The sequence below is a fragment of the Haliaeetus albicilla genome, chromosome 18 (genome assembly GCF_947461875.1).
Source record: "Haliaeetus albicilla chromosome 18, bHalAlb1.1, whole genome shotgun sequence".
Classification (NCBI taxonomy): Eukaryota; Metazoa; Chordata; class Aves; order Accipitriformes; family Accipitridae; genus Haliaeetus; species Haliaeetus albicilla.
Genome location: NC_091500.1, coordinates 1,489,127 through 1,513,835, shown reverse-complemented (window position 1 = coordinate 1,513,835; position 24,709 = coordinate 1,489,127). Strand labels below are relative to the sequence as shown.

Genomic DNA, 24,709 nt, shown 5'->3' with positions numbered 1-24,709 from the left:
TGAATGAACCCATCGTAGCTGGAACAAGGCACCAGGAGGTTGATGGCTAGGCTGGGTGAGGGAGGACAGCCTGGGGTCTGTGGGCATGCGTGGAGTTGGGGTCAATGAGCAGGGATATGTCAGTAGATAATTTGTGACTTCTAGGATAGCCCAACTGGCCCTCCCCACTGCCTGCTTGGCCCCCTTGGAGTTGTCATGGGTGGAGGAGCTCCAGGACCCAGCAAGCTGAGCAGTCTTCTCACCAAGGACCTTCAGATGGCAAAAGAAGAGCACATCGGCCCCATATTGGGTGCTTTCCTGCTAACCCTCAGGGCCTGATTCCCCCATCCCCTTCCAACCCTGATGGCCTGACCCTACTTTCTGCTCCCAAGGGCTTAGGAGAGATGGGGTGCTGGTGGGGAGCACCCCCACTGGGGACCCCCAGTGCTCACACAGGCCGTGATGATCCTATCAGGATGCACCTCATTGCCAGCACTTGTCCCGGCTCCTACTGAGAGCTCCCAAAAACCACTGGAGCATCACAGTCTTGCTCCAGCATCTCACCCGTGGCTTGGCACCCTGCACTGCCACGGCCGGTGTCCTCATCAATGCCAGTGGCAGACACCCATCTGCCCTTACTCCTGCTGTTTTCAGGGTTTTGGGGCCTGAGCCACTTGGGAAAAGGATTTTCTCACCCCCTAAAAGTGAAAACAAGATTTATTATCAAAATAAATAATAAAATAACTGCTTTGCTGGAACTTGCGATAGGTTGTGGGGGACAGCACAGGTTGGCCGGCCTCAAGATGGCAGCAATGACATGCAGCATCCCTTTACCCGCTTCGAGTGAGTGGGGACCGCTCCATCCAACCCTCCTGGCTCCAAGGACACCCCTAGCCGCCTCTCCCGGCATCGTCTCCCCGCTTCTTCTACACGACTCCGGCGCTACACAACTTCTGCTCCTTCTCGGTGCCCCTAAAATCTGCTGGTGGCTCTGGAGCTCCAACTGGCGTCCTCCTCCATCACCCCGACCCTTCGGCCCTGGCCCTGCTCCCTGGCAAAAGTAAGTTGGTGCCTTTCTCCCTCAAGCACCCCAGCTCTGGGATGCTCCAAGCCGTTTCCGAAGCACTGCTCCCTAGTGATGGGAGAGGTGCTATTAATAAATCCCGTCAGATTTTATCGCTTTTCTCTGTGCCAATGAAGAGGGTGGTTTGGGGAAGAGGGGAGGCGGGGGGAAACCTATTTCTCTTGAGCGTTTTCGTAGCTACGAGCTCACCCTCGGTGCAGGAGCATGGGATGGCTCAGCAGGCTGTTCAGCCAGCTTTCCTGTAAGTCACGGGGCTGAATCCGCTGGGGGCTCGGGGAGGGGGCTGTTGGGTTAATTTTTGGCAGGGATTAGCAGAGGGGAAAGGGTTGCCCTGCTCCCTGGGGGCTGTGCTGGCCAGGGCATGGGAGCAGCATGCCAGGGTCTTTCCCAAACTTGTGTGGAGCCCAGGCACCTCCCTGGGAGTACGTGGGCGAGATGGGACCGGGACAAGGGGATGGAGAGGGAAAGGGGTGCAGAGGAAAGGAGTGTGCAGGGCTGATGCACATCCCTGGCTCCATGGAGCCGCGGCAGCAAACAGAGGGGTCTCTCTCCCCCCACCCCAGCTGCCCCCGCTGCCCAGCGTGTGTCCTTGCCGGGAGGTGCCGGCCCACCCGAGGTGTGTGGAGGTAGCTCCAACCCTTTGACGGTATTTAGGCATTTAAATAGCTTGGCTGGCTTCGGGCAGGAGAGTGGGCGCAGGCTGTCAGCGCTGCTCTCCGTGCGTGGGAGAGCTGCCGCGGGAGCTCCGGGCACTGCTGGCGGCTGGGCTGGGTATAGGGTGATGGTGGTTGACCCGTGTCCATCCGAATCTCTTGTGGTCCCCGAGAGGGTCTTGCTCATGCCCAGAAGCTTTTTGGTCTCTGTGCCTCTTTCCCTGCATGTCTCAGGGTGCAAGAAGGTCCTGCTGTCCCTCCGTGCCCAGGTGCCGGAGCGTGCTGCGGGGATGCTCCGACTGTGTTCCAGCGGCTGTAGCAGGAAGGAGCCATGTCCAGGTTGTGCCTGGTGTAGCACCAGTCGCTCCCAGGCATCACACATTGCGGGGGGTGTAATCTGGGGGCAGCAGGGGAGGAGAGGGAGCTGAGCGGAGGAGGAAGGGATGGGAAGGAGTCGGGGTGAGACCTGTCTCTGAACACCACCTCCAAGGCAGGGGATGCCCACGCAGGGAGGGACCCCCCCATGCCAGTGATGGGGCTGAGTGATGGGATACAGCCATTGATGGGGTGACACGGCAGGGACCTGCCAAGCAGTGGGTGGGAGGGATCCACGGGGGGGCTGCAGCTCCCTGGGACCCTGCATGCTCCTGCCCGGGGTTTGGGCAACTGCCCAGCCAGTTTTGCCTTGCTGTTTCCCCATTCCTGCTCAGCAGGAATGCCACCCCCACCACCCCCAGGATCGCAGCTGCCCCACTGCATGCCATGGGGCAGGGGGCATGGGGTGCACCCCATTTCTTCCCTCCTCCTCCAGCTCTTCCTCAGTCCCTTGGTGTCCCCAGTGCCACCCAAACCATTTTGGCAGAGCCCTGGGGTCGGGGTCAGGTCTTCTGGGGGCCTGGGTGGCCGGCCTCGGTGTCCGTCCATGGAGGGGGTCCTCAGAGGAGTGTTAAAGCAGGCGTTAAAGGGGGGGCCTGGTGCACCCCAGAAGTAGGGAGGTGTTGCTGCAGCCCCGGGGGTGTGGCGGTGCCGGACGGCCGTCCCGTGACCACGAACATCGGCCCCGGCAGCTCTCGCACCGTCCTCCTTCCTGCCTTGGGTTCTTCCGCGGTGCTGGGGCGTCCCCCGGACTCGTGGTTTTGGGGGGGGGGGAACCCCTGCAGCAGGGGCTCACTGTGCCAGCTCTTCCAAGGTACAAGCGGAACCAAGCCTTGAACGCCGGCCGCCTCGGGCTCCCTGCCCAAATTCCCGACGGATCCCAAAACCTGCCCCAACCCGCCCGCAGGACTGAGGTGGGGAAGGCTGGGTGGGCAGGTGAGGGGTCCTGGGCCTTCCTCGCCTCTCGCCTCCTCTTCCTCCCCGGCGTCGGCAGCTCCGGTGAGCCCTTTCCGGAAGCGGGCGGTTGGGGAGGCGCGGTTTCGCCACCGGTACCGACTCACCCACTGGGCCAACCCTCCCCGCCGGCGACGCCATCGACCGTTCCTGCTGCCGCCGCCGCCGGGGCGAGGAGCCGGGGGGAACAAAGGCGGCTCCTGTGCCCTCCGCCAAGGTGAGAGCCTCTGCCAGCTCTCAGCGGGAGGGGGGACACACGACACGCTTGGGTGCCAGGAGGGGACGGGGGGGAGAGCCGAGGGAGGACAGGCAATGGGAGCCTGGGTGGGCACAGGAGAGGGGCACCCCTGACCCCGTGGTGGGGGTCCCCCAACACGGCCGGCCATCCACGGTGGACGGGCAGGGTTTCCTTAGCCCTCCCCGCAGCGGTGCTGGGGTGCTGGGGAGTTTTGGGGGGTACGAGGGTAGGGTGCAATGCTGCCCCCCCCAACGCTCCCCACCCTGCAGCCAGCATTCGGGAGGTTCCCGGGCTCTGCTATCTCCTGCTGGCGACAATGTTTGCCCAACGGCGGGGCGGTTCCTGCCGGAAAACATGCCTGCCTGCTTACCTGCGCTCACTGGCACGGCACGGCGCCCATTGAGGACACGGGGGAGGAAAGCCGGAGATGGGAGCGTTGCAGTCCAGGGGGCTGATGCAACAGCCCCGTGTGCTTCCCGCTGGGATTCGATGCAGCTGGGGATGCGTGATCCCAACGGAGGATTCCCCCGGGACACACTGCTCCTCCTAACCCAGCCCTGGTCAGGTAAATCTGCCCCACATCCCATGGCTGGAAAAGGCAGCCCCACTGCCGGGTCCCATGGGACAGGGACATCCAGGGGGATATCTGACCGCTTGGCCAGGGATCGGGAAGGACTTGGGGGTCTTGGAGGTGGCACATGGGGCTGGGACTGTCCCAAGGAGGCGGTGGGGAGCTGGTGACATGCAGCAGCCAGGGAAGGCTGGGTGCACGTCCCATGCTGGCAGTGGGACCACGCTGGACAAGGCACCGGCATTAGGGCAGGGAGGTGGGGAGAGGTTAGCGCTGGTGGCTGGGCCTGATGTGGTGTGAGGGCTTCATGGGCAAGGTGATGCTGCAAGGGTCCTCCACCCCCGTCTTGGCCCAAAACTGCACCCAGCACAGGGCTATTTCCAGGACGAGGTGGCCACTGGGGCCCCGAGGTCTGTCAGGGAGGGGACAGCCAGCTGCAGTGTCCCACTGCATCCATCTCGTACCCCTCCTTGCTGCCTTCGTGCTGGAGGAAGCCTTGGGGAAGGGGCAACAGCAGGGCTTGCTGGGGCACAGGGACACCCCAGGAACGGTCCCATTCTCACCGGTCGCTCCCGCAGGCGGAATCACCTCCAAGTGCTCCGCTGGCATCAGCCGCATGGCAAAGGCAGAGGAGGATTCTGCGAGTTCACCTCTGCGTGGCTGTGGGTGAAAGATCCTTGTAGCAGGAGCCAAAACCTGGTGTCCGTGAGCTTCCCGGCACCTGGCAGGGAAGGGCAGCATTGGGATACAGATCATCCCTTGGGTTCAGGTCCGCAGCCCTGATTTACAGCTCCCAGCCTTGCCTGCAAGGGCATAGGTGAGGGTCGGAGCAAGAAGAGCTGCAAGGGAGCAGAATGCATGTGTCTGGAGAGCCATGGGCGTTAGAGAGCCGGGGACAGGGGCTGCCCGTTCCATGGTGTCTGAAGAGGACGGGCAGGGATGCACACACAGTGCGTGGTGGTGTGTGTGCACGGGAAACACAGCCTCACCTTTGCCAGCAATGCTTTGCACGTGCTAGTGAGACACACACGCGCGTGTGCAAGGGCACACACAGGTCTGGCGTGCAGGGGCACAAGTGCCACTGTCACCAAGCTCTGCGTTTCCATGCCTTTGCGCTCAGCTATTATTAATATTCAGCATAAAGGCTCTTCCAGGTGCTGGGGGCTGGGAAAGCAGTGTCTGAATCATTTTGCTTTTTCCCTGGCAGAGTTATTACTCATGAGGGGTAGACGGAGCTGAGAACCTTTCATGCAAAGCCTTGCTCGTGTTTCAAATTGCAGTGGTGGCAGACCCTATGTGATATGCACGTCTCCTCCAGCGAGGCATCCTGGCACGCAGGAGGGGTAAAGCCCAGGATGCCTGGCACAAAAATCCCAGGGAGATCTTTCCCCAGGGAATCATGAGCGTAAAATTAGGTTTTTCCTTTGGAAAATCTTCCTGAGGGGTGGCAATCCCTCTGACTTGGCTGTGTTTTCCCCTGGGATGAGGCTGGCCAGCTGGCCCGCAGCTCCTGTGGGGCAGGGAGAGACAGTGCTGGTGGCCACGGTGGCATCGCAGTGAGGCCACCCAGCTCTGTTTGGGGAAGTGGCATCAAAAAGGGAACAGGAACATGACGTGTTGGATATGCGGCTCCCATCAGCCCCTGGGGAAACCTCACAGGACTCAGTTGGGCTTTTTGTTTTGGGGCGGTTTGCTATGTTTCATGTTAAAAAATGGCTAAAAAAATAGTTTCAGCAGAAGTCTGGTTCCCACAGGGGAAAACCCAGCAGCCACGTCCTGGGAGGGGGGAGGCTTCTCCCTGGCTGAACTACCAGTAAGGCAAGTTAGCTAGTGCACTGGGCTGAACTGGGATGGCCCCGCTGTGCAGAAAGGTGCCGCGCAGGGAAGGAAGTGCTGCAGATTCTGGGGCAGGCAGCGTCACTGTGAGCAGCCACTCCGTACACCCCAGAGACCACAGCTTGTCTGAGCAAAGAGCCACTTGAAGGCACGAGCAGGGCTCCTGTTGGGAAAAAAGCCCGGACATTTTTAGGGTGTGAGTTATTTCATCCCGGGGAGAACTTGAAAACAGTGGCCTAGAAGTGTCTGGTTTGCTCTTGAGACTGAAAAGTTGCACAGTGATGCCTGCCTCGGGGAGGTGATTTCCGCGGAGGTTTTCAGCATCTTGGCCCCGTTAATTGATGCAGGAGAGCTCTGCCTGTCCCTGGCCCTCATCCCTGCCTGGCAGGGGAGTCCTGGTACCTGCCCCGCTTGAGTCCCAGCTCTGCCCACCCAGCATCAGCCCAATGCAACTACTTGTGCAGATTTGATAGACTTCCATCTCAGCAGGAGCGGTGCCACGGGCAACCTGACCTTGGTCTCGTGTCCTAGGCTGGCTTTAGCAAGTATCGCCTGGGGTGCTCTGCCTCTGAGCCTTGTGCAAGCTGCTGCACACCCTGCACACTGCCGTGTCGCACACCTTGCCGTATTGTACGCCCGACCACGCCGCACGCTGTGCCGTGTTGCATGCTGTGCCGTGTTGCATGCTGTGCCATGCTGCACACCCCTCTGCCCCTGCATGAAGGAAATCATCTCTTCCCTTCCCAGGGCCCCCGAGCTGGCGGCTTTTCCTTCCCTCGTCCCGGCCGGGTGCTGCTGTTGCAGGGTTAGAGCAGGGCAAGGCTGGGTGCCAGGTGGGGGGGGGGCCAGGCTGCAGGGCTGGGGGGCTGCCTGGGGCTCCCCTCCCTGCTCTGAGCCACGGCAGGGCAGAGGAGGAAGAAGAGGAGGAGGAGGAAGGGGGATTGCCTTCACCTCCCTCTGCCACTACAGCCAGAGGCAAAATACCTGCCTGTGTTGCCAGGATCTGGCCTGTCCCCGTGGGGCCCAGCAAACGGGGAATTTCCACCTGGCAGAAACCGGGGCGTTTTACTGCCTGGTTTTATCTCCAAAGGTTGAAGCACGGAGGGATTTCAGATGGGGAAATCCCCCCCACATCTCCAAACCCTTCCCCTTGCAGAGACAGCATGGGATGTTCAACCGGCTCTGCTCCATAGGTGAGAGCATCGCTGCCCCGGCCCTCTGCAGAGACGGAGTGACGTGAAATAAAGCTGCCTTTCCCCTGCTAGGACCGGCCCCAAATCAAAAGAAAACCTTGAGGTCAAAAAACTAGGGATCTCTCACTGAAAAAAGTTCAGAAATCACCCAGTTTGGGGGAGTCCAAGGGGATTAAATGTCATGTTTTGGCCTGAGCTGGTGCGTCTGCAGCTCAGGCCAGGTGGGCAGAGAGCTGAAGGCACCTTGGAGGGTCATTTGGCTTATTTCATTTTTTTAAATGGTATTTTAAATGTTTATCATTCCGAGAAAAAGGCTGGAAACTTTGCAAAGATTAAAAAACTTTTGGTTTGGTGGCGAGCCAGTCTTGCGTAAGCCCGCACAGCAGTGTGATAGCGTGTGGCAGAAATGATTGACGAGCAAGAAAATAAAATACTCAGTTAAATGACAGCAATTATTTTCTCCCAAACTCAGCTGAATTCCCCATGGAAATGCAAACTTTCCACATTTTGCAAACCCAGCCGAATGTGCTGGGACTCTTAACGCAGCCCAACCGGAGAGGTGGCTGTAAAGCCGTGCTGCAGCCATCGAGGACAGTATAGATAATATAATGGGTGGCATGGGACCTGCTAACGAACCTACCAAGCATAGTGAGAGAGCTCAGTGGTGGAGCCCAGCAGTTTGGAAAGGGAAATGAGTTTCAAAGCAGAACTCAGGGGTGACTTCCGAGCTGATGCTTGGTGGTTTTTGCTGAGGGAGGTCATCACTGTGTGGTGTGACTGTGGCCGAGGGCTTTTCCAGGCTGCAGAGAAGTGGCTGGAACTTGAAATTCCCGGCTGGCGCAGGGGAAGGGCTTGGAGGAGCTGCAGCTTGGCACCTTCTGGGAAATTTCTGCCAAAAAAGCTACAACCTATCCAGGAGTTTTGGAGGACATGAGTTTTCTTCAGAAAGCTGAGATGAATATAATAAGTGGAATTGTTGTAAGCACCCAGAAATGGGTGCCCTGGCTGCGGTAGGGACCCTGATGGGTACCTTGGTGTGGTGATGCCAGCCGCATCCCACGGCCGATGCCTGGTGCCAGCTCCCTCCCAGCCTCGTGTGTAGAGGGGGGGGTTCTACCACAGACCCTCTATTTTCCTTTCCCTCCTCCTTCCCAAAAGGAAGCAGGAGCAGCATCTCCCGTGATTCCCACGGGTTGCCTGGCGACTGGGATGCTTAGCGACCAGGACCCGCCGGCACACTTCCCGCCGTGCCAAAAATGATGCTGCAAGCCTTCGCCCGCTCCGCTTCCTTCTCCGGCAGAAAGGTTACCGGGAAATACGCCCACCCTGTTCCTAGGAAGCTGTTTGCCCTCCCCGAGGGGAGGCTTTGAGTGCCGCTCAGGGGTTATTTTTAGCCTGATGGCGTTTCGTGAGCTTGGGTGGTTTGGTTTGGTGGGGAGGGTTGAGCCCTGCCAGCCCACTCCAGCCCCTTAGCTTGGGGATGCTGTCTCAGCCCCGTCCTGTATATTCCCAGAGCAAGAAGCATCTCCCCTACAACTGCCCTCAAGGGTTTTCAGAGCCCCCCAGGCCTGATTTTGGGAGCTCTTCCAGGCTATTGGCACATTTGACCCTTTTTGTTACACCACAGTCGCATTGTTCTCGGCTGGAGCACTGTTGCACCCATTTTTGGTTGTGGACATACAAGAAAAAAAACACGCACGAAGTGATAATTACATTATTAAATGTAAGAATGAATGAAAGCCCCAGTGATACAGGATTGTAGCACCTCTGTGGGGCTGTGAGACCTCAGTCCCTTGGTAGGACGGGCTGGAAACCAGATCTCGGAGCCTGCCTGTGATGCTTTTTGTGTCTGGCAGCTGCAGGCATCAGGCAGGGGAGTATAAAAACTTAGCTTTGCTGGCTGTGGTGTGAGTTGTTTCTCTCCTGGCATAAATGATGAGGGATTTAGGGTGAACCCCTCTTCCTACAAAGACTGGGGCTGCTCAAGGGGCATTTTTTCTCCCTGCAGCCATGGGATTGCCCCTAGTCGGGGCAGCGCGGAGAAGCCGATGGCTCTGGCATGGCCAAGGGGCAATGCTCAGGCAGTTCTGTCAGGAAGACTTTTATTGGAGAGCAGACCAGAAGGGATCCTTGTAACAAACCTTGTGTCTGAAACCTGGGCAGTCTGCCCTGGGGGGAGGATGCTGTGGCCCCCCTGCAGCCATGGGGCCTATGAAATGCTTGGGGGGTGGCTGCAGGACCCCCCTGCCTGGGGAGGAGGTGACTGGGAGCAGTTAGCAGCAGCTCAGGGGGGACATTTTGTCTTCAGGATCAGGCATCGCATTGGCCACAGCCAAAAAAGTGGGGCTGGGGGTCCCCAAGCCCCCCTCCCCAGTGCACTCTCATGGGGAGCCTTGCACCAGCATCCCAGCACCTTGGGTACCGGCATGCCGGCAGGCTGCCATCTCATCCCCGAGCAGCTGCCCGCAGAGCCGCCATCCCCATCTCCCGGCGAGCCGTTCCTCCCCAGATGGTCCTGCCTTGTCCCAGCACCGGCTCCAGATAAACAGCACTGCTCTGCGCCGGGAACACAGAGATCTTTCCCCCGTGCCTGAGTCACCCCCTCCAGCTGAGCTGCCGCGCGTGGGCTTTGACGGCAGCTCTCCGGGTGTTATTTCTAATTCCCCGGGAGCATGTCGCTGATACTGGCCGTCTCACTGGCTGTTGGGGTGCCGGTCGCAGTCGAAGCTTTGGGATGGGAGATGGGATGTGGGGGGAGCAATGGGATGCGCGTCCATGCCCAGCCTTGCACCCAAAATCAACCACGCTGGTGTTTTCCCAGTCTGAAAAAGCGGTGTGCGTGTCTGCAGGGGGGGGATAACCCCCTCCCCAGGAGACATGACGAGCGGTCCTAGGCTGCTGTTGTAGTAAGATGGGTGTCAGATGGGCAGAAATGCGATGGAACCTGAGGAAGTCTGCGGGATGCTTGTCATCTGCTGGGGGTGGTTTTGGCTGTCACGGGGAGCTGCTGCACCAGGGATGGAGGGGGTCAGCAGGGTGGGCATTTTTGGGGGTCCCTTAGCAGAGGGGAGAGCGCTTCTGTACCTGTTGCAACCCCCCTCCGGAGCAGCCTGTTCTCGCTGGCCGGAGCCTGTGTCATTTCCTTCGCTTTGCGAAATGCAGGCTTCCTCTGAGGGGACATCACGTGAGGAAACATTGGTCCCCAGCCTGCCCCAGCGCTGCCTGCCCCGGGGAGGGGGGGAGGAATGGGGGCAGTGGGACCATCCTGGTCCCCCCAGCCGGCTCCCACCGCTGGACCAGGCTCCCTGCTGCCATCCCACCTCGCATCCTACCTCCCAGAGCCGTCGCATCCCGCTGCCAAGCCGGCAGCTTCGTGCATGTGCCGGGGATGCGCCGAGGCCAGCCGGTGTGAAATGCCACAGGGATGAACCCTCGCTGGTGGGAAAGGGGAGAGATGCCCCGGGTGGGCAGGACCAGGGGAAGAGGGGATGGAGGACAGGAATGAGCTGTGCAAGGAGGCAGGACAGCCGGCATTACACCCCATGGCAGAGGCTCGGATCTGGCTGAAACTCGGCTCCCAGCCGTCGTGGAGGTCCCAGCAGCACCCTGAGGCATGTTTTTGCATTGCCAGCCCTCAATACCTATCCAGGGTCTGCGGTGGAGAGGCAAAAACCTGCTCCCCGTGTTCTCTGGGGGACAGGGCTGAAGTGATGGATGGGAGCTGGGCAAGGCAGATTTGGGGTAGATATGGGGAATGAGAGATAAGGCTGGGAGTGCAGCAGGGTGGTCAGACCACCGCAAGTGATGGCTTGGAGAGCACCCATCCCCACTCCCAGTTATACAGTGGAAACTCACTGGTTTCAGCGCTGAAGCGGGGCTGGAGTGTGATGCTGTAGGTGCCAAACAGGGTGAGAGCCTGTCTGTTCCCCCGGGAACTGGAGCAATAAAGTAATGAGTCATTTAAATACCTGCATAGATAGGGGAAGGACCGGGGGCTGGGGGTGGGGGGGCAGAGCAGGCAGCCCTGCCTGCTGGGGCCCTGCCTGCACTGTCCCCTGCCATTGAGGAATGTTGCTCCCCGGGGTGACTCAGGCTGGGCTGAGGTCCCTGGCTTGCTCCCGGGGCTGTGTTTTCCTTGGATGGAGCCGGGATCCAACTTGGCAGCAGCCGAGAGAAGAGGCAGGATGGTTCGGGGTGGGATGCGCTGGGTCCCGGCATGAGGGATGCTGGAGCCCATGGGCTGGTCTGGCAGCTGGAGATCCTCCTGGGTGACTGGGGTAAGTCGCAGGTCACCGTTGTGCCCGTCCCCTGCTTCCTGCAGGGTCTTCAGGTCAGATTCTGCCCCCCCCCCCCGGCACAGGCGCTTCGGGGTTGTGTCATCGCTCAGCAGGACCGTAACTTTGAGTTTTGCAGAGGAGAGCGATACGAGCTGTCTTCTCTGCCTGCTGCCTGCATCCACCTCCCTGTGCTGAGATCACCCAAACTGGTCTTCCGGGCAGGAGCGAGCTGTGCCTCAGTTTCCCCATCTGTACAACAGGCTTGAGCAACCGCTTGCAGCACGTGTGTGAGCGTGCCTGTGCGTGGGCCCTGCCTGCCTGGGTGCTGTGCAAATACTTCTGCGCACACTTGTCAACCGCAGCAGGAAGTGTGGGCTCTGTCAGCGCCGGCTCGGTGTGGGGACGGAGGGGACAGCTGCCTCTCCGTAAGTCCTACTTGCCTCCTGCACCCCCTTCTCTGGGTGCCTGGGGTGCCCCAGGGTGCAACGGTGGGACCGAGACCCTCGCCCCCTCGAGGAGGTGGGCGGAAGGCTGAGCACAGGCAAACTCGTCGCGCTGAGTTGGGGAAGGAGCTCGGTGGGGTTTCAGCGTGTCGCTGTGGCCGTGGCCGTCAGCCCAGGTGCGTCTGGGGTTCAGGGTAGGGCTGGAGGAATTGGCACCCCCCGGCACCAAACTTTTCTGAGAACGTGGGAGCAAGTGGAAAAACTTCCTGGTCCAGGGCTGTGCTGGGGTGCGGGACGGGAGGTCGCTCTGAGCCGTCGTGGGGACCTTTCGGGGTGTCACCCACAGGAGAAGGCAACGGAGGCTGCCGGGGGGGAGGAACACAGAGCCTGCAGCAAGGGGATGTTGGTGACGGTGGCAGCAGTGCGAGCTCTCGGTTTCATTTCGTGGGCTCTGCCGTCCCTGTCTGCCTGGCTGGAGCTGCATCACACGTACGACACGGCTGTCCCCACTGGGGACAGAACCGGGCTCCAGTGGGACACATCCCCACGGTGGGACATGTCCTCGTGCCAGAGAGGAGGCGAGCGGGCAGGGGGTGGAGGTCCGGGGGGCTCGGGCCGTGGCCAGGGCCCCTTCTCCATCCCTGAAACCGAGAGGCAGAGTATGGCCAGGTCCATATGGGGTACGTGTCCCCTCCAGCCAAATGGCCTCGAGGATGTGCCCCCCCAGGCGCTGCACAGCTGCGACACAGGCAGGGTGCAGGCACTGCCTTCGCTGCGCTTCCCGGCTTTATTTTGGATGGGCATCTCGACCTGTGCAGGGGCTGGGAGTTTGCGGGGTGCTTGGCTGGAGAGCTGGAGCCGTGCCTTGTGTCCGTGCTGGGCTTGAGGGGACATCGAAACACGGGATGTGCCCTTGTTCGTGCTGGCTGCCTCTAGCCCTGGCCATCTCCAGCCACGACGGTCGGAGGTGCTGCTCAGGGGCAGCGGGATGCCGTCTGCGGGATGCTCTCTGCAGCGTTCATCAGGGTAGGGACACGGAGGGGACATCCAGCCCCGGTCCTGGGCCCATGGGCTCAGTGAGAGTGTGAGGGGACGTGTTGTGGGAATGGGGCTGGAGGAAGAAAGCAGAAAACAAAGATAAAGTGGGGAAAAAGAAGACAAGCCAAAGCGAAACATTTTGGGTCCATGTGCCCTTAGAAATACCAGCATGCTTCCTAAGTCAGCCATTGCCCCTCTCAACCAAGGGCCGAACTCCCCCTCCCCGGGGTCTGACTCGGGCCATCGTCCCCACCACGACACCCCCCTGGGAGGGTCCCTCTGAAACCCAGAGAGCACAGGGTTTGGTTTTTAGCTATTTAGCAAAAGAAATCTTTATTTTCCCTATTTCTGGGAGGAGAAGCTTTTTGGGTACCGGCTTCTTCTGCAGAGCAGCGAGAGCTGTAGCAAAGCCTGAAGCAAAGCATTTCTGTGCCTGCTGCCGAGCTGGGATGGGGGCTTGCTGGTTTTGCTTGACCCTCTCCCTGGTTAAGACTAGTTGAGCAGGGAACCCTCATCCAGCACAGCATGATGCTGGGTGGCAGCAGCGTGGATGCGGTTTGCGGGCTGGTGTCGCTCAGGCATGTAGCATCCATGGTATCGCTTGCAGGGATGGCCCCGGCTTCCCCGGCATGGCTGGAGACAGGACAGGGCAAGGGGGGATGCCCTGGTTGTCCACGCTGCAGCCAGCCCTTGCAGCCCATATGAGAAGGGGATCTGGCTAAAAGGCACATCACCTGCAGGGAGCCAGCCATAGGGGTGTTCTGCAAAGGATGTGGGTTGCTGCAAGGTCCTCCTCGTGCAGCCTGTGAAACTGCTGTGAAGGACAGAAAAAAAATCAAAACTCATTGTGAAAAATGCATGTGAGCTCACGAGTGTGTGACCGCTGGCGTGGCTGGGCTCGTTGCCGGCCCGTGCAAGAGGCGAGAGTGCCCAGCTCAGTGCTGCTGCCTCGCTCAGGTCCAAGGTTAGCATCGCAGCATCCCATCGCTGCCGTAGCAATGCTCCATCGCAGCCACGGGGATGGGACCCTCTTTCCCTGTTCCCTTGGAGAAACCTGGAAAACAAAGTCTGGGCCGTCCACGCATTGCACCGCTGCCAGCAAAACCCTTGGTACGGACCTGAAAGTGTCAGGCTACGCCGCGCGTATTTTTAGGCCAGTGACTCAGGAGAGTTGCTTTAAAAAGCCGAAGCTTGCGGGAGGCAGCACGCAGCGTCCCGCTAGCTCGCAAGCTCGCACGGAGCTGTAATTACAGCGAAGCTGCCTCTAAGCGCTGTGCAAATGATGCTGCAAATCCCAGCGAGGAAGGAGAAGCGGGGGAACGGGGGAAGAAAACCTCAGCAGCCAGCCTTGGGAAGGGGTCCTGCCGGCAGCTCCTTGGCTGCATGTTTTTTCTTGCCATCTCCCCCATCGGTGCTTGGTTTTGCAGAGGCCGGCGATGGGGAGATGGCTGCAGCCCGGACTTGCAGTTCAGGTTTGTGGCATGGGACGGAGCCTCCCCCCCGAGCCCTGCAAGGGTGACAGCAGCCCATCCTCGCTGCTCCCACCCCGGGTCGGTGCTGCCGGGGCTGCGTGCGAGCACTCCCCATCCGCTCCAGCGCCGAGGCAGCCCGGCCGCGAGGTTTGGGCGCATTGCCCCCGGGTGAGACGAGGGATGCTCTGATGCTGTTTGCCGCCGTATTAGAGGCCGTCTCGGCCATCCGACCCCGTGGGTATCGTGGAGAGAGCGAGACCCTCAGCCCCATGCAGGGGGATGTATAGGACGTCCCGCAGCCGGTCCCACCGACCCCATCCCCTCCCTGCAGCATCTTCCAGGTCTGTTCCTCAGCCTGCCTGCCTTCGCAGGACAGAGCTGGGGAGACCCTCCGGGCACCCCAGCCCTTTCCCAGCCCCTCTGTCCCTCCAGCCCTGCCGGGAGCCCCCCCGCCCCAGAGCCACACCAGGACCTTTCCGTGTTGCAGACCCGGAGTGACGCATGAGAGCTGCAACGCTTCAGTTTGCAGTTAATCAGGCCCAAGATCAGCTGGGGCTGCAGCTCAGAAGCAGCCTAACGGGGGAACTTCCACATTTTTCTTTTTATTTCATGCCCCCAAAAATGCAGTTTGGAGCAGCTCTTTGCAAATCTGAATTTGTCCCATGCATCTGGCTGTGCTGGCTGGTTTTTTTGCTCGCTCAGGCTCCGTGCAAAGCTGTGTGATTTCCTGAGAAGCCAGTGGCTGGGCTGAGAGAAATACCTGTACTCTTACAGGGTTATGTGAGCTGAGTTTGCCCAGCCTCAGCCCAAATGCATATCTAGAGAGGTAGAGAAAGCAATCCAGAGCAAACCCTCTTCTGTGCCAGCCCTGCCCAGCTTGCAACCCAAAAGCCACGTGAAGAGGAAAATTTTGGATCCATTCAGATCATCCAAGACTGACATACCCTGTTCAGTGTTTTTCTCAGTGAAGGGAAAACTCAAGCCACTTCCCTTCTGGCTCAAATGACATTTTTTGAGCAGGCTTCTGGGTTTTATCCCCTCTAAAAATAAAAGAGCAAATCAATATAAATAAGTATCGCCCTTCCGGGGGAGAAGGAACCTGGCTTGCTTGCCCCATTTTGCTTTTTATTGGTTTTTTTTTGCAAAGCTATCTGCTAAATTCAGCTCGGTTGGGAGGTCACGTTGTTGAACTGCAGCTGCAGCTGCAGGTACCCGTGCTGGGAAGCTGGAGCCTGAAACCTTCACCCGGGTTTCATGGAGGGGAGAAAATGGTGAGTGCTGGGGACACAGAGGTATTGCTCCGGAGGTGCTGGGGACACAGAGGTATTGCTCTGGAGGTGACAAGGGCACAGAGGTATTGCTCTGGAGGAGATGGGGACACACAGGGACTGCTCTGGACGTGATGGGGACACAGAGGTATTGCTCCGGAGGTGGTGGGACACATAGGCGCTGCTCTGGAGGTGACAAGGACACAAGGCTCTGCCCAGAGGTGCTGAGCTCGGGGGTACCCGGTGGCTGTGCATGGCCAGGAGTGTACGGCAGGACGGAGGGCACCCTTTGTCGCACTCTTTCTTTCTTTATTTTCTCTCTCCATCCATCTCTCCATCCCTTCCCTCCTGGGGGTGTCCCCGCTGTCCCCATCCCACCCCTCCCTCTCCCATCCCCATCTCCCTGACCCTCTCCCCATCCTGCAGGGTGACCCCCCACTCCCCAAGGTCCCCACCGTGCCAGCGCGGTGTCTGTCCCGCAGGGAAGGGATGCTCAGCTCCTAGCACCCCCGGCGTGGTGAGGATGTCGGCCATCCCCGAGGCGCTGGGTCGCCCGCGGAGCAGCTCCTCCCGCAGCCTGGCCGGGACCCTGGAAGCCACCCTGGGCATGGGGACGTTGGAGATGGACAAGGAGGAGATGCGTATCCTCAAGGTGTGCTTCTACAGCAACAGCTTCAACATGGGCAAGAACTTCAAGCTGGTGAAGTGCCCCGTGACGACGGAGATCCGGGTGCGTGGGCAAGGGGGTGGACAGGGCAGGGGAGGGGGGGCTGTTTTGTCCGCCCAGCATCAGAGCTAGCTCCCTTCCCAGACACCCTTTCCCATGATATGGTAGCCCCCAGAGCCCCGTGGCTGAGAAGCACCAAGACCTGGAGGACAGAGAGAAAATTTGGCCATCTCTGGCGGCTCAGGGGGCCCTTGGAGAGGGCGAGGGCTCCTTGGCCCCGCTGCCCATTCCTGCAGCAAGGATTGGCCCCAGTGAGTTGCTGCTGGTCCCCTTCTTGGGTAGCAAAGAGGAGTTCCCAGGCCCTGGTGAAGAAATCCCCGGGCACAGTGGTGCAGGGAGCAAGTGGATTTGGGACACGACAGTGCCTTGCAAGGCTGAGGCTCAGCCCGCGCTGTCAGGATGAGGCTGGGGACCAGCAGGACCTGGGTCCCCACCTTTCCTCCATCCCTGCTGACCTGCATGACCACAGGTCCTCGGTGATGAAGGGGACAGTGACCTTCACAGTCCCAAGCCCTCAGCATTTCCCCGTGGCCACGTCATGGTGCCATTGCCTGCTGGGGACCCCAGGGGTGCACCCAGCTCCAGGGCCAGCAGCATCTCTTGCTCTCCTGACCATACTGCAAGCAGGAGAGGACTCATCAGGCTGGGAAGGAGATGCCCAGGGAGGGAAAATGCAAGTGAAGCCGTGAAATGGCAACGGTCCGGCTGTCCCCAGTGCAGGGGTGGGAGCACAGCCAGCAGGACGCAGGAGTGGAGCAAGCCAGAGGTGGTCACTCCTTGCTGGGGTCATCTTGGCCACCGGTTCTGTTAATAACAATCAGCTTTTAGTTGGCTTTTTGGCTACCAGAGTGAGAGCAGAGGCCTGGCAGGGTCCTGGGGACTCCCTGCCCGCACTGCCCCAGTTCTGGAGCAGGAGAAACAAGCCGCACCGCAAGCTCACCAGCAACAATGATGTCTGCTTTGCTACCTGCTTGCAACTGATGCCGTGCATCAGGTGTAGCTCAGCTGAGGCATAAGGAAGGGTGGAAATGACCCACCTGGGCTTTTATCCCCAACCAAGACACCTCTGGGAGGTTGGATGAGGCATGTTCAGGCTGTGGGTTGTTGCAGAGCAAGCTGGAGGCATCTTTGAAGGCTTCACATGGGGACCGCTGGGGCTGGTGGCTGTGCCCAAGGCTGCATTTTTGCTCCAGGGACATTTCTGTTGCAGTTCTGCTGTATTTCTTCCTCGTTTTCCTGCTATCTACAGCTCATCTGGAGCCTGGCTGGGGATGCTCGCATCTCAGCCCTGCTCCTGTCCACCCTAGGAGGTGATCAGGTCCATCCTGGTGAGCGGCCGCATCGGGCCCGACATCAAGTTGGCCGAGTGCTATGGGCTCCGCCTGAAGCACGTGAAGTCGGATGAGATCCACTGGCTGCACCCGGACCTGACGGTGGGCGAAGTGCAGGAGAAGTATGAGTGCCTGCACCTGGAGGCTGAGTGGAGGTAGGACCCATGGTGGTGGTGTCCCTCTCCGTGTCCCCAAACCCACATGGGGCAGGAGCGTGGGGACCTCTGAGCCCCATTAGAGGGAAAGCTTCTCCAGCATGGTCCTCATCGAGGGGCTCTCCTGTTGCCAGGTACGATCTCCAAATCCGCTATCTGCCGGAGGATTTCATGGAGCGCTTCAAAGAGGACAGGACCACCTTGCTCTACTTCTACCAGCAGGTCAGAGGTGGCCCTGGGGGTCTCCTAGCCCCACCCAGGTCTCCTCTCCAGCCACCCTGACCCACCCCCTAGCTCCAGGAGGGTGTTTCCTCCTCTCCAGCCCAGAAAACTTGATTCCCAAGACGTTGCAGCCCATTTACCTTCACCCTGGGCTGCTGACAGGCAGCCCCTGTGGTCCCATCCCTCCGCTGGATCTGTGCGTGTCCATCAGGGATAGCCGGTCCCGACCCCTTCACCCCACTCCTGCCCCTGCTGCATCCCAGCACGGGATGCGGGAGGTCATGGACCCTCCGAGCATCCCCTGTGAGCATCCTCTGTGAGCATCCCCTGCCACCATCCCGTGCCAGCATCCATCCCCTCTTTCTCCTGACCCCTGTGTCTCCTCGGCAGCTCCGAAGTGAGTACATGCAGAATTATGCCAGCAAAGTGAGCGAAGGCATGGCCCTGCAGCTGGGCTGCCTCGAGCTCAGGTACGTGTCTCTGCCTGTCCCAGCCTGTCTGCTGCAGTGGGAGGGCTGGGGAGGACGGGGGAGTGAGGGCTGAGGCCATGGAGGGTTTTGCAGGAGAGGACAGAGTTTCCAGCTCTTTCTTGGCCATAGTGGGAGGACGTGGTGGGGGGATGCAAGCGCAAGGGTGGCTGTCTGATGTCCCTCCCTTCTTGCAGGAGGTTTTATAAGGACATGCCTCAAAACGCGCTGGATAAGAAGTCCAACTTCGAGTTCCTGGAGTGAGTAGGCACAGCCCGTCCTGCTGGGCAGAAAGCCCCTTACCCCTAAACCCCACACCCTGTCCAGCTGGCCCCGAGGAGCTGGGGTGCTGCAGATGGCCTTCCTCATCCTCCTGCAGCTCCTTATCGTCCCACAGCTCCTCATCCTCCAGGAGCCATCAGCCCTGCTGATGGGGAGGGTGCAAGGAGGGGGAGATGGGAACATTTCACCCTGCGCTGGGTGGGAGGCTTCTCCCCCAGGACCACCCCCTTGCCCCTCAGCACCCACTTTGCTTGGTGCATCCCCCGCCCCCCCCGTCGCCGGTCTGCAGCCCCGGGAGCAGGGGTCCCTGCGGGGCCATTAATGTGCGCGGGGGTCTCTGCTCTCCAGGAAAGAGGTGGGCCTGGACCTCTTCTTCCCCAGCCAGATGCAGGAGAACCTGAAGGTGAGGGATGTGTGCGTGGGTGTGGGTGCGGACAGGCAGGGCTGGGTGCACGGGTGCAAGGGGTGTGATCATGCACGGACGTGGCTGCATTGAAATGCACACGTAGATTTGCACGTGTGCACGCATCTGCCCACACTTGTGTACATGCGCGGTTGTGCTCACGCGTGTGACGATGTATCTGCACGCATGCACCCATGCGCACGTGTGTATACGTGCACGTATGGGGCCAGATATGCGCATCAGTGTGCATGTGTGGGTTTGCACACATGTATGTGCACATCTGCCCACGCTCGTGGAGCTTTGCACACACTTGTGAAGGTGTATCTGCCTCTGTGTGTACATTCACATACAGAGCCGTATGTGCCTCTGTGTATATCAGTGTGCATGGGTGGATTTGCATGTATAAGCATGTCTGCTCACACATGTGAGGGTGTATTTGCACGCATGTGCATATGTATGCATGTATATCTATGCAGGTATATGCATGCAAGCACATCTGCTCACACATGTGATGATGCACCTGCACGCACACACGTGCGTATGTATGCACACATGTGGCCATGTGCACACACATTGGTTTGCATGCACATCTGCCCATACTCGAGTACACGTGAGTGAGCGTGCACACACGGAGGGATGCTGGCATGCACACACGTGTGGACATGCATGGGTGTGCACGCAGATGCATGTGCATATGTGCGGGTGCATATTCATATTTGCAGGTGAGCGCATGTGTGCATGTGTCCATGGGTGCGCCTGTCTCCGTGTGCATGCATGTGTCCATGTGCAGCTCGTACCCCCTGCACCCCACATCCCCACTGCGTGCCTGCCACGTGCCCAGCATGGCTAGCGGCCACTGTGTCCACAGCCCAAGCAGTTTCGGAAGATGATCCAGCAGACCTTCCAGCAGTACGCACTGCTGCGGGAGGAGGAGTGCATCCTCAAGTTCCTCCATACCCTCTCCACCTTTGCCAACATCGACCAGGAGAGCTACCGCTGCGAGCTCATTGTGAGTCTGCAGAATGGAATGGGATGGGATGGGATGGGATGGGATGGGATGGGATGACATCCCCCTGCCTGGGTGCTTTGGGGTCAGGCGCATTGGCTGTGCCCCCCCTGTACCAGGCAGTGTGCAGGGGAGCCGCTGCGGGATGAGGACAACCTCCATCACAAGCTGGTGTTTGAGGCTGCATCTCCCATGCCCTTAAACCCAGAAGAGTCTTGCTAAAGATGCAACCGTAGTCATCAGTGCTCTCAAGCCGTTAATTAACCCTGCATAGCAGGGCAGTGAGCTGCCCACACCGAAGCATCCCCTGGCACTGTTTAGGCAGCGCAGACCAGGGATGCTTGCAAGTGGCAGCGTGGGCAAAACCACCCTGCTGTGGGCTGCTCCCGGACCGTGGTCCCTGGACTTGGATGGGGACTCGGCCACCCCCGGCTTGGAGGAGTCCCTGCGGGGTGTTTCTAAGGCTTAGAAATCACTCGGTCTCCCCCTGAGGGAGACACAAACCCTATATCCCCCATGCAGCCCCCCAGCATCACCTCCCTGAGGGGCAGCTGAGCATCTCTCCCCCTGCCCGCAGCAGGGGGAAGGTCTGGGGGCTCCTTTTTGGAGGACGCTGGGAGCTGACAGGGACTGGGGCTGTGGTGGGTGCTCTGGGGACCTTCCGCACCCAGGGGTGCAAACCCAGTGGGTGCAAACCGGTGCCTGAAGTTTGCTGAAACCCTTTGGGGTGAGAAGGCGGCAAACCAGGAGCGCTGGGAACCCCTTTGGGGCCAGGAGGAGGAAAACCAGCCACGCTGGGCTCCTCGCCTTGCACCGTCCACCATCCCCTCTCCAAACCATCCCCGCTTCAAGTGCCGCTGGGAAGGTGATTTTTCCAAGGTGTCTTACACTTGGCAGCAGGTTGAGGGAGGGGACCTGGCTCTGGGGGTACCTCCCCCCTAAAATTTGCATCCTCCTTCTGCTGCCCCCCCACCCCCAGCAAGGGTGGAACATCACGGTGGACCTGGTCATCGGACCCAAGGGCATCCGGCAGATGACGAGCAAGGAGGCGAAGGTACGGGGCGGGGGTGTTGGGTGCTGGATGGGGAATGGGGGGTGGCTGCTCTTAAATTGGTGAATAAAGCCAACGCCGGGGCTCTGCCTCTCTCCCCAGCCCACATGCTTGGCCGAATTCAAGCACATCAAGTCCATCAAATGCTCCAGCGTGGAAGAAGGCCGGGCTGTGCTGCAGCTGGGGCTCAGTGGCACCCCCCAGGTGAGGAGGCATTGGGGGGGTGCCCCGGGTGCTGGGGGGTGTGGGTGGGATGGGGGATCCTCCGGTGCCGTGGGGTGGCATCGCATCCCTGTGGATTAGGCAGGACTTGGTGGATGGTTCTGTTTCCACCGAGAGAGCTCCTGCCTCCAGCCCCAGCCAAGAGGAGACTGTCCCCCAAAGCAGGACACGTCCAGGCTGTCCCAGGGGTGCCCCTGCCCCAAGGGTCCACCCCTGCTCAGGGGTGGTTTGGTGCTGGGTGTGTTGACCGGGGTGTCCTGTGGTGCTGGGAAAGATGATGCTGGAGAAACTGGGATCAGCTGCAGAGCAGGGAGGTGGTCACAAAGCTACCCCAAGGTGGAGAGGAATGGGGGACCCCCATCCCAGCATGCTCCTGCCCCAGCTTTGGGCTCACTTGACTCCCTGTTCCTGCTGTCTCCCCCAGTCCCTGGCTATCAAGACGGCTTCTCTGGCCGAGGCAGAGAACATGGCCGACCTCATCGATGGCTACTGCCGGCTGCAAGGGGACTTGGAAACCTCTCTCATTGTCTTCCCCAGGAGAGGTGAGCGCCCTGGAGGGCACCGACCCAGCCAGGGTCCTCACCCCTGCCCCCCCGAGCCCTTCTCCGCTCTCTCCATGGCCACAGCATCACCTGTGGCTTTAGAGTGACCCCAGCTGAGACCCACCAAACTCACTGCACGTGTGGTTGAGGCATTTGGTCGGGGGGGGGCCCAGCGCCCATCAGGCTCCGATGGGGGTGGCTGGGAACTGACTGTCCGCTGTTCTCTCCGCAGAGCGGGAGAAGAGGATCAGCCTGCCGCAGATCCCGGCCCCGTGAGTAGCGCCTGGTCCTGGAGTGGGGCTGGGACCCCGTCCTGTCCCCCCACCCCACTCCCTGACCCCAACCCCTTCCCACCCCACAGGCACCTGGAGGAGAGGCAGTTCACGCTGTCAGACAGCGTGAGCGTGGGTGAGTTTTTGGCTCTTCTCCTCCTTTCCTGGGGGATACAGGCAGGGCTGTGGGACACTGGTGTATGGGGATTTGGGGGTTTGGTGGAACTGGACACCCCCAGCCCTTTGCCTGGGGGGGGTGAGATGCAGCCGAGCATCCCAGAGGAGGGCTAGGCTGGCATCCTACACACTCCTGATGACCGAGGTCCCTGCGGGGACTGCTCTGGGCTTGGAGGCTGGACCCCGTGGGGATGCTGCAAGAAACCCCCCTGCCCGGTGAGCTGCTTGAATCCCTGCCTGCAACCTCCTTCTTGCCCTAGACTCTGATATTTATGCTGAAATCCCTGATGAGTCCACAAGACCGAGGTCTGGAGGTAGGTGCCATCCCCTGGGTGCCCTCTTGCCCATCTCCCAACACCGCAGCCAAGCCCTCCCACCCCCTCCTGCCCACCCCAATTTCCTACACCATTCCCCCAAAGCTGGGAACAAGCTTTTGCCTGCACTGCCCACCTTACCCACCCCAGAGGGGCTGAAGGAGCTGGGATCACCCCATGTGCCATGGGGCAGGACCTCTGGGTCCTTGCCGAGGGGGTGATGGAGAGGGTTGGTACCTAGGGATTGCCCATATCTCCTGCTTAGTATGGGGGCTCTGCCCACGGAATAGGCAGGGGTACAGGCAGCTTTCTGCCTGCTGGCACTGCCACCTCTGCCCTGCTCCCCTGTTCGTGAAGTCCAGCACTACGGGATCTCCCGGGAGGACATCACGTTGGGCAGGATCCTTGGAGAAGGCTTTTTCGGAGAGGTCTACGAGGGGATCTACACCACCCCAGTGAGCATTCTGCCCTCTCCCTGCCCTGCCTGCCTCCTCCGCGGCCGGGGGGAGTGGGGTAAAGCAGCCCCCACCCCTCCTTCTCCTTGCAGAAAGGCGAGCGGGTCAATGTAGCCGTGAAGACCTGCAAGAAGGACTGCAGCCCGGAGAACAAGGACAAGTTCCTGAGCGAAGCAGGTATGCCGGGTGGTCCTGCTGCCCATCGGGGGGGGGGGTTGGAGCCGGCTCAGCCCCCACCCTGGGGCTCACATAGGCGGGCAGAGGACAGATGTGGGGGGCCTGGTGGTGTCTGCAGCACTGCAACGGTGGGGTGTTACGGACAGGATGGCAGATACCCTGTCCTGGCATCTTCTAGTCCCTGTTTGGGGACAAATTGCCATTGCAATGCAGGACAGAGCAGGAGGAGGGAGGTGGCCCATGCCCTTGCCCCTGTGGCAGGGCTGTTCTCCAAAATACCTGGTTTATGGGAGGGTTGGCTATCGGGAGCAGGGAAGAAAAGCTGCTGAATCCTTGTGTGAGAGCAGACAGGCACCACCTGGATGCAGATCCCTGGGGAGCTGGAAACCAGGAGCCCCAATCCCTCTGGTGACGTACTAGGCTATTGCTGGGAATTCCTCCTGCTCTGTCTCCAGTTTCATGGCAGAGACCTACCCCTACACCCCAGGACAGGAGTTTGGGCTCCTGGAGGGGGGGCCTTCCCATTGCAGGGTGTCTGACATGGTCCTCCCACAGTGCTGATGAAGAAGCTGGACCACCCCCATATTGTGAAGCTCATCGGCATCGCGGAAGAGGAGCCCACCTGGATCATCATGGAGCTCTATCCCTATGGAGAGGTGAGTGGGGTCCCACCACCGGAGCCATCCTGTCCCCCTGCCACCCTTCCCACCCCTGCCCGGTCCCTGAGCCCCCCTCACTCGTCCTGTTGCAGCTGGGGCAATACCTGGAGCAGAACAAGCACTGTCTCGCCGTGCCCACGCTCATCCTCTACGTGCTGCAGATCAGCAAAGCCCTGGCCTACCTGGAGGCCATCAACTGCGTGCACAGGTAGGACAGGAGGGAAAATGAGCCAGGCGGGGCTGGGAGAGGCAGGGAAAGGCAGGGACCGGCTGGGGGGACAGGCAGGTGGGGAGTAGGAGCGGGCAGAGGGAGAGACTGGCAGCATCCTTTGCTGCACACCCTTTCTGCAGCTGGATGAGCTGGTTGCCCAGGTTTGAGCTCGCCTTCTCCATCCCTTCTCCGTCCCTTCTCCCCAGCCAAGGGTCTCTCTCCTTGCAGGGATATTGCCGTGAGGAACATCCTGGTGGCCTCCCCAGAGTGCGTGAAGCTGGGCGACTTCGGGCTCTCCAGGTACATCGAGGATGAGGAATACTACAAAGGTAAGAGCTGCGTGATGGGGTTGGGGCTCGCTTCAACCCTGTGAGCACAGAGACCGTGGTGACACCTCGCTGCCCTGCCTGTGCTGGGGCTGCTCCATCCCCCCCGCAGCGAGCACAGCCACCTTCTTGTCTCTCCCTCCAGCATCCATCACCCGTCTCCCCATCAAGTGGATGTCACCTGAATCCATCAATTTCCGCCGCTTCACAACAGCCAGCGATGTCTGGATGTTTGGTACGTGGTGGGACGGGGATGGAGCGGGGTCCTGGGCTTCATCCGCCTCCCGTGGCATTGTTTTAATGCACAGGGACAAATCCTGCTCTGGAGC

At 60.1% G+C, this 24,709-nt stretch overlaps 1 protein-coding gene across 5 annotated transcripts in view; it reads left to right on the top strand.

Annotated features, from left to right (window-relative positions):
* The first annotated feature begins 1,260 nt into the window (after positions 1 to 1,260).
* The window catches only part of PTK2B (protein tyrosine kinase 2 beta), a 30,040-nt gene continuing 6,591 nt past the window's right edge, over positions 1,261 to 24,709 (top strand). For 4 of the 5 annotated variants that reach the window (XM_069805463.1, XM_069805462.1, XM_069805461.1 and 1 more), the window contains exons 1-20: positions 1,261 to 1,304; positions 15,864 to 16,111; positions 17,416 to 17,594; positions 17,729 to 17,816; positions 18,207 to 18,286; positions 18,481 to 18,543; positions 18,914 to 18,968; positions 19,837 to 19,977; positions 20,954 to 21,028; positions 21,128 to 21,229; positions 21,672 to 21,789; positions 22,022 to 22,061; positions 22,151 to 22,197; positions 22,499 to 22,552; positions 22,910 to 23,007; positions 23,100 to 23,184; positions 23,740 to 23,840; positions 23,936 to 24,051; positions 24,283 to 24,383; positions 24,526 to 24,615. In XM_069805463.1, coding sequence (XP_069661564.1) covers positions 1,268 to 1,304; positions 15,864 to 16,111; positions 17,416 to 17,594; positions 17,729 to 17,816; positions 18,207 to 18,286; positions 18,481 to 18,543; positions 18,914 to 18,968; positions 19,837 to 19,977; positions 20,954 to 21,028; positions 21,128 to 21,229; positions 21,672 to 21,789; positions 22,022 to 22,061; positions 22,151 to 22,197; positions 22,499 to 22,552; positions 22,910 to 23,007; positions 23,100 to 23,184; positions 23,740 to 23,840; positions 23,936 to 24,051; positions 24,283 to 24,383; positions 24,526 to 24,615 — 1,918 coding nt within the window. In that variant the 5' untranslated portion in view covers positions 1,261 to 1,267. Of the gene's footprint in view, positions 1,305 to 2,991; positions 3,263 to 15,863; positions 16,112 to 17,415; positions 17,595 to 17,728; positions 17,817 to 18,206; positions 18,287 to 18,480; positions 18,544 to 18,913; positions 18,969 to 19,836; positions 19,978 to 20,953; positions 21,029 to 21,127; positions 21,230 to 21,671; positions 21,790 to 22,021; positions 22,062 to 22,150; positions 22,198 to 22,498; positions 22,553 to 22,909; positions 23,008 to 23,099; positions 23,185 to 23,739; positions 23,841 to 23,935; positions 24,052 to 24,282; positions 24,384 to 24,525; positions 24,616 to 24,709 lie in introns of those variants that run through there. The other variant, XM_069805464.1, reaches the window with a different exon arrangement.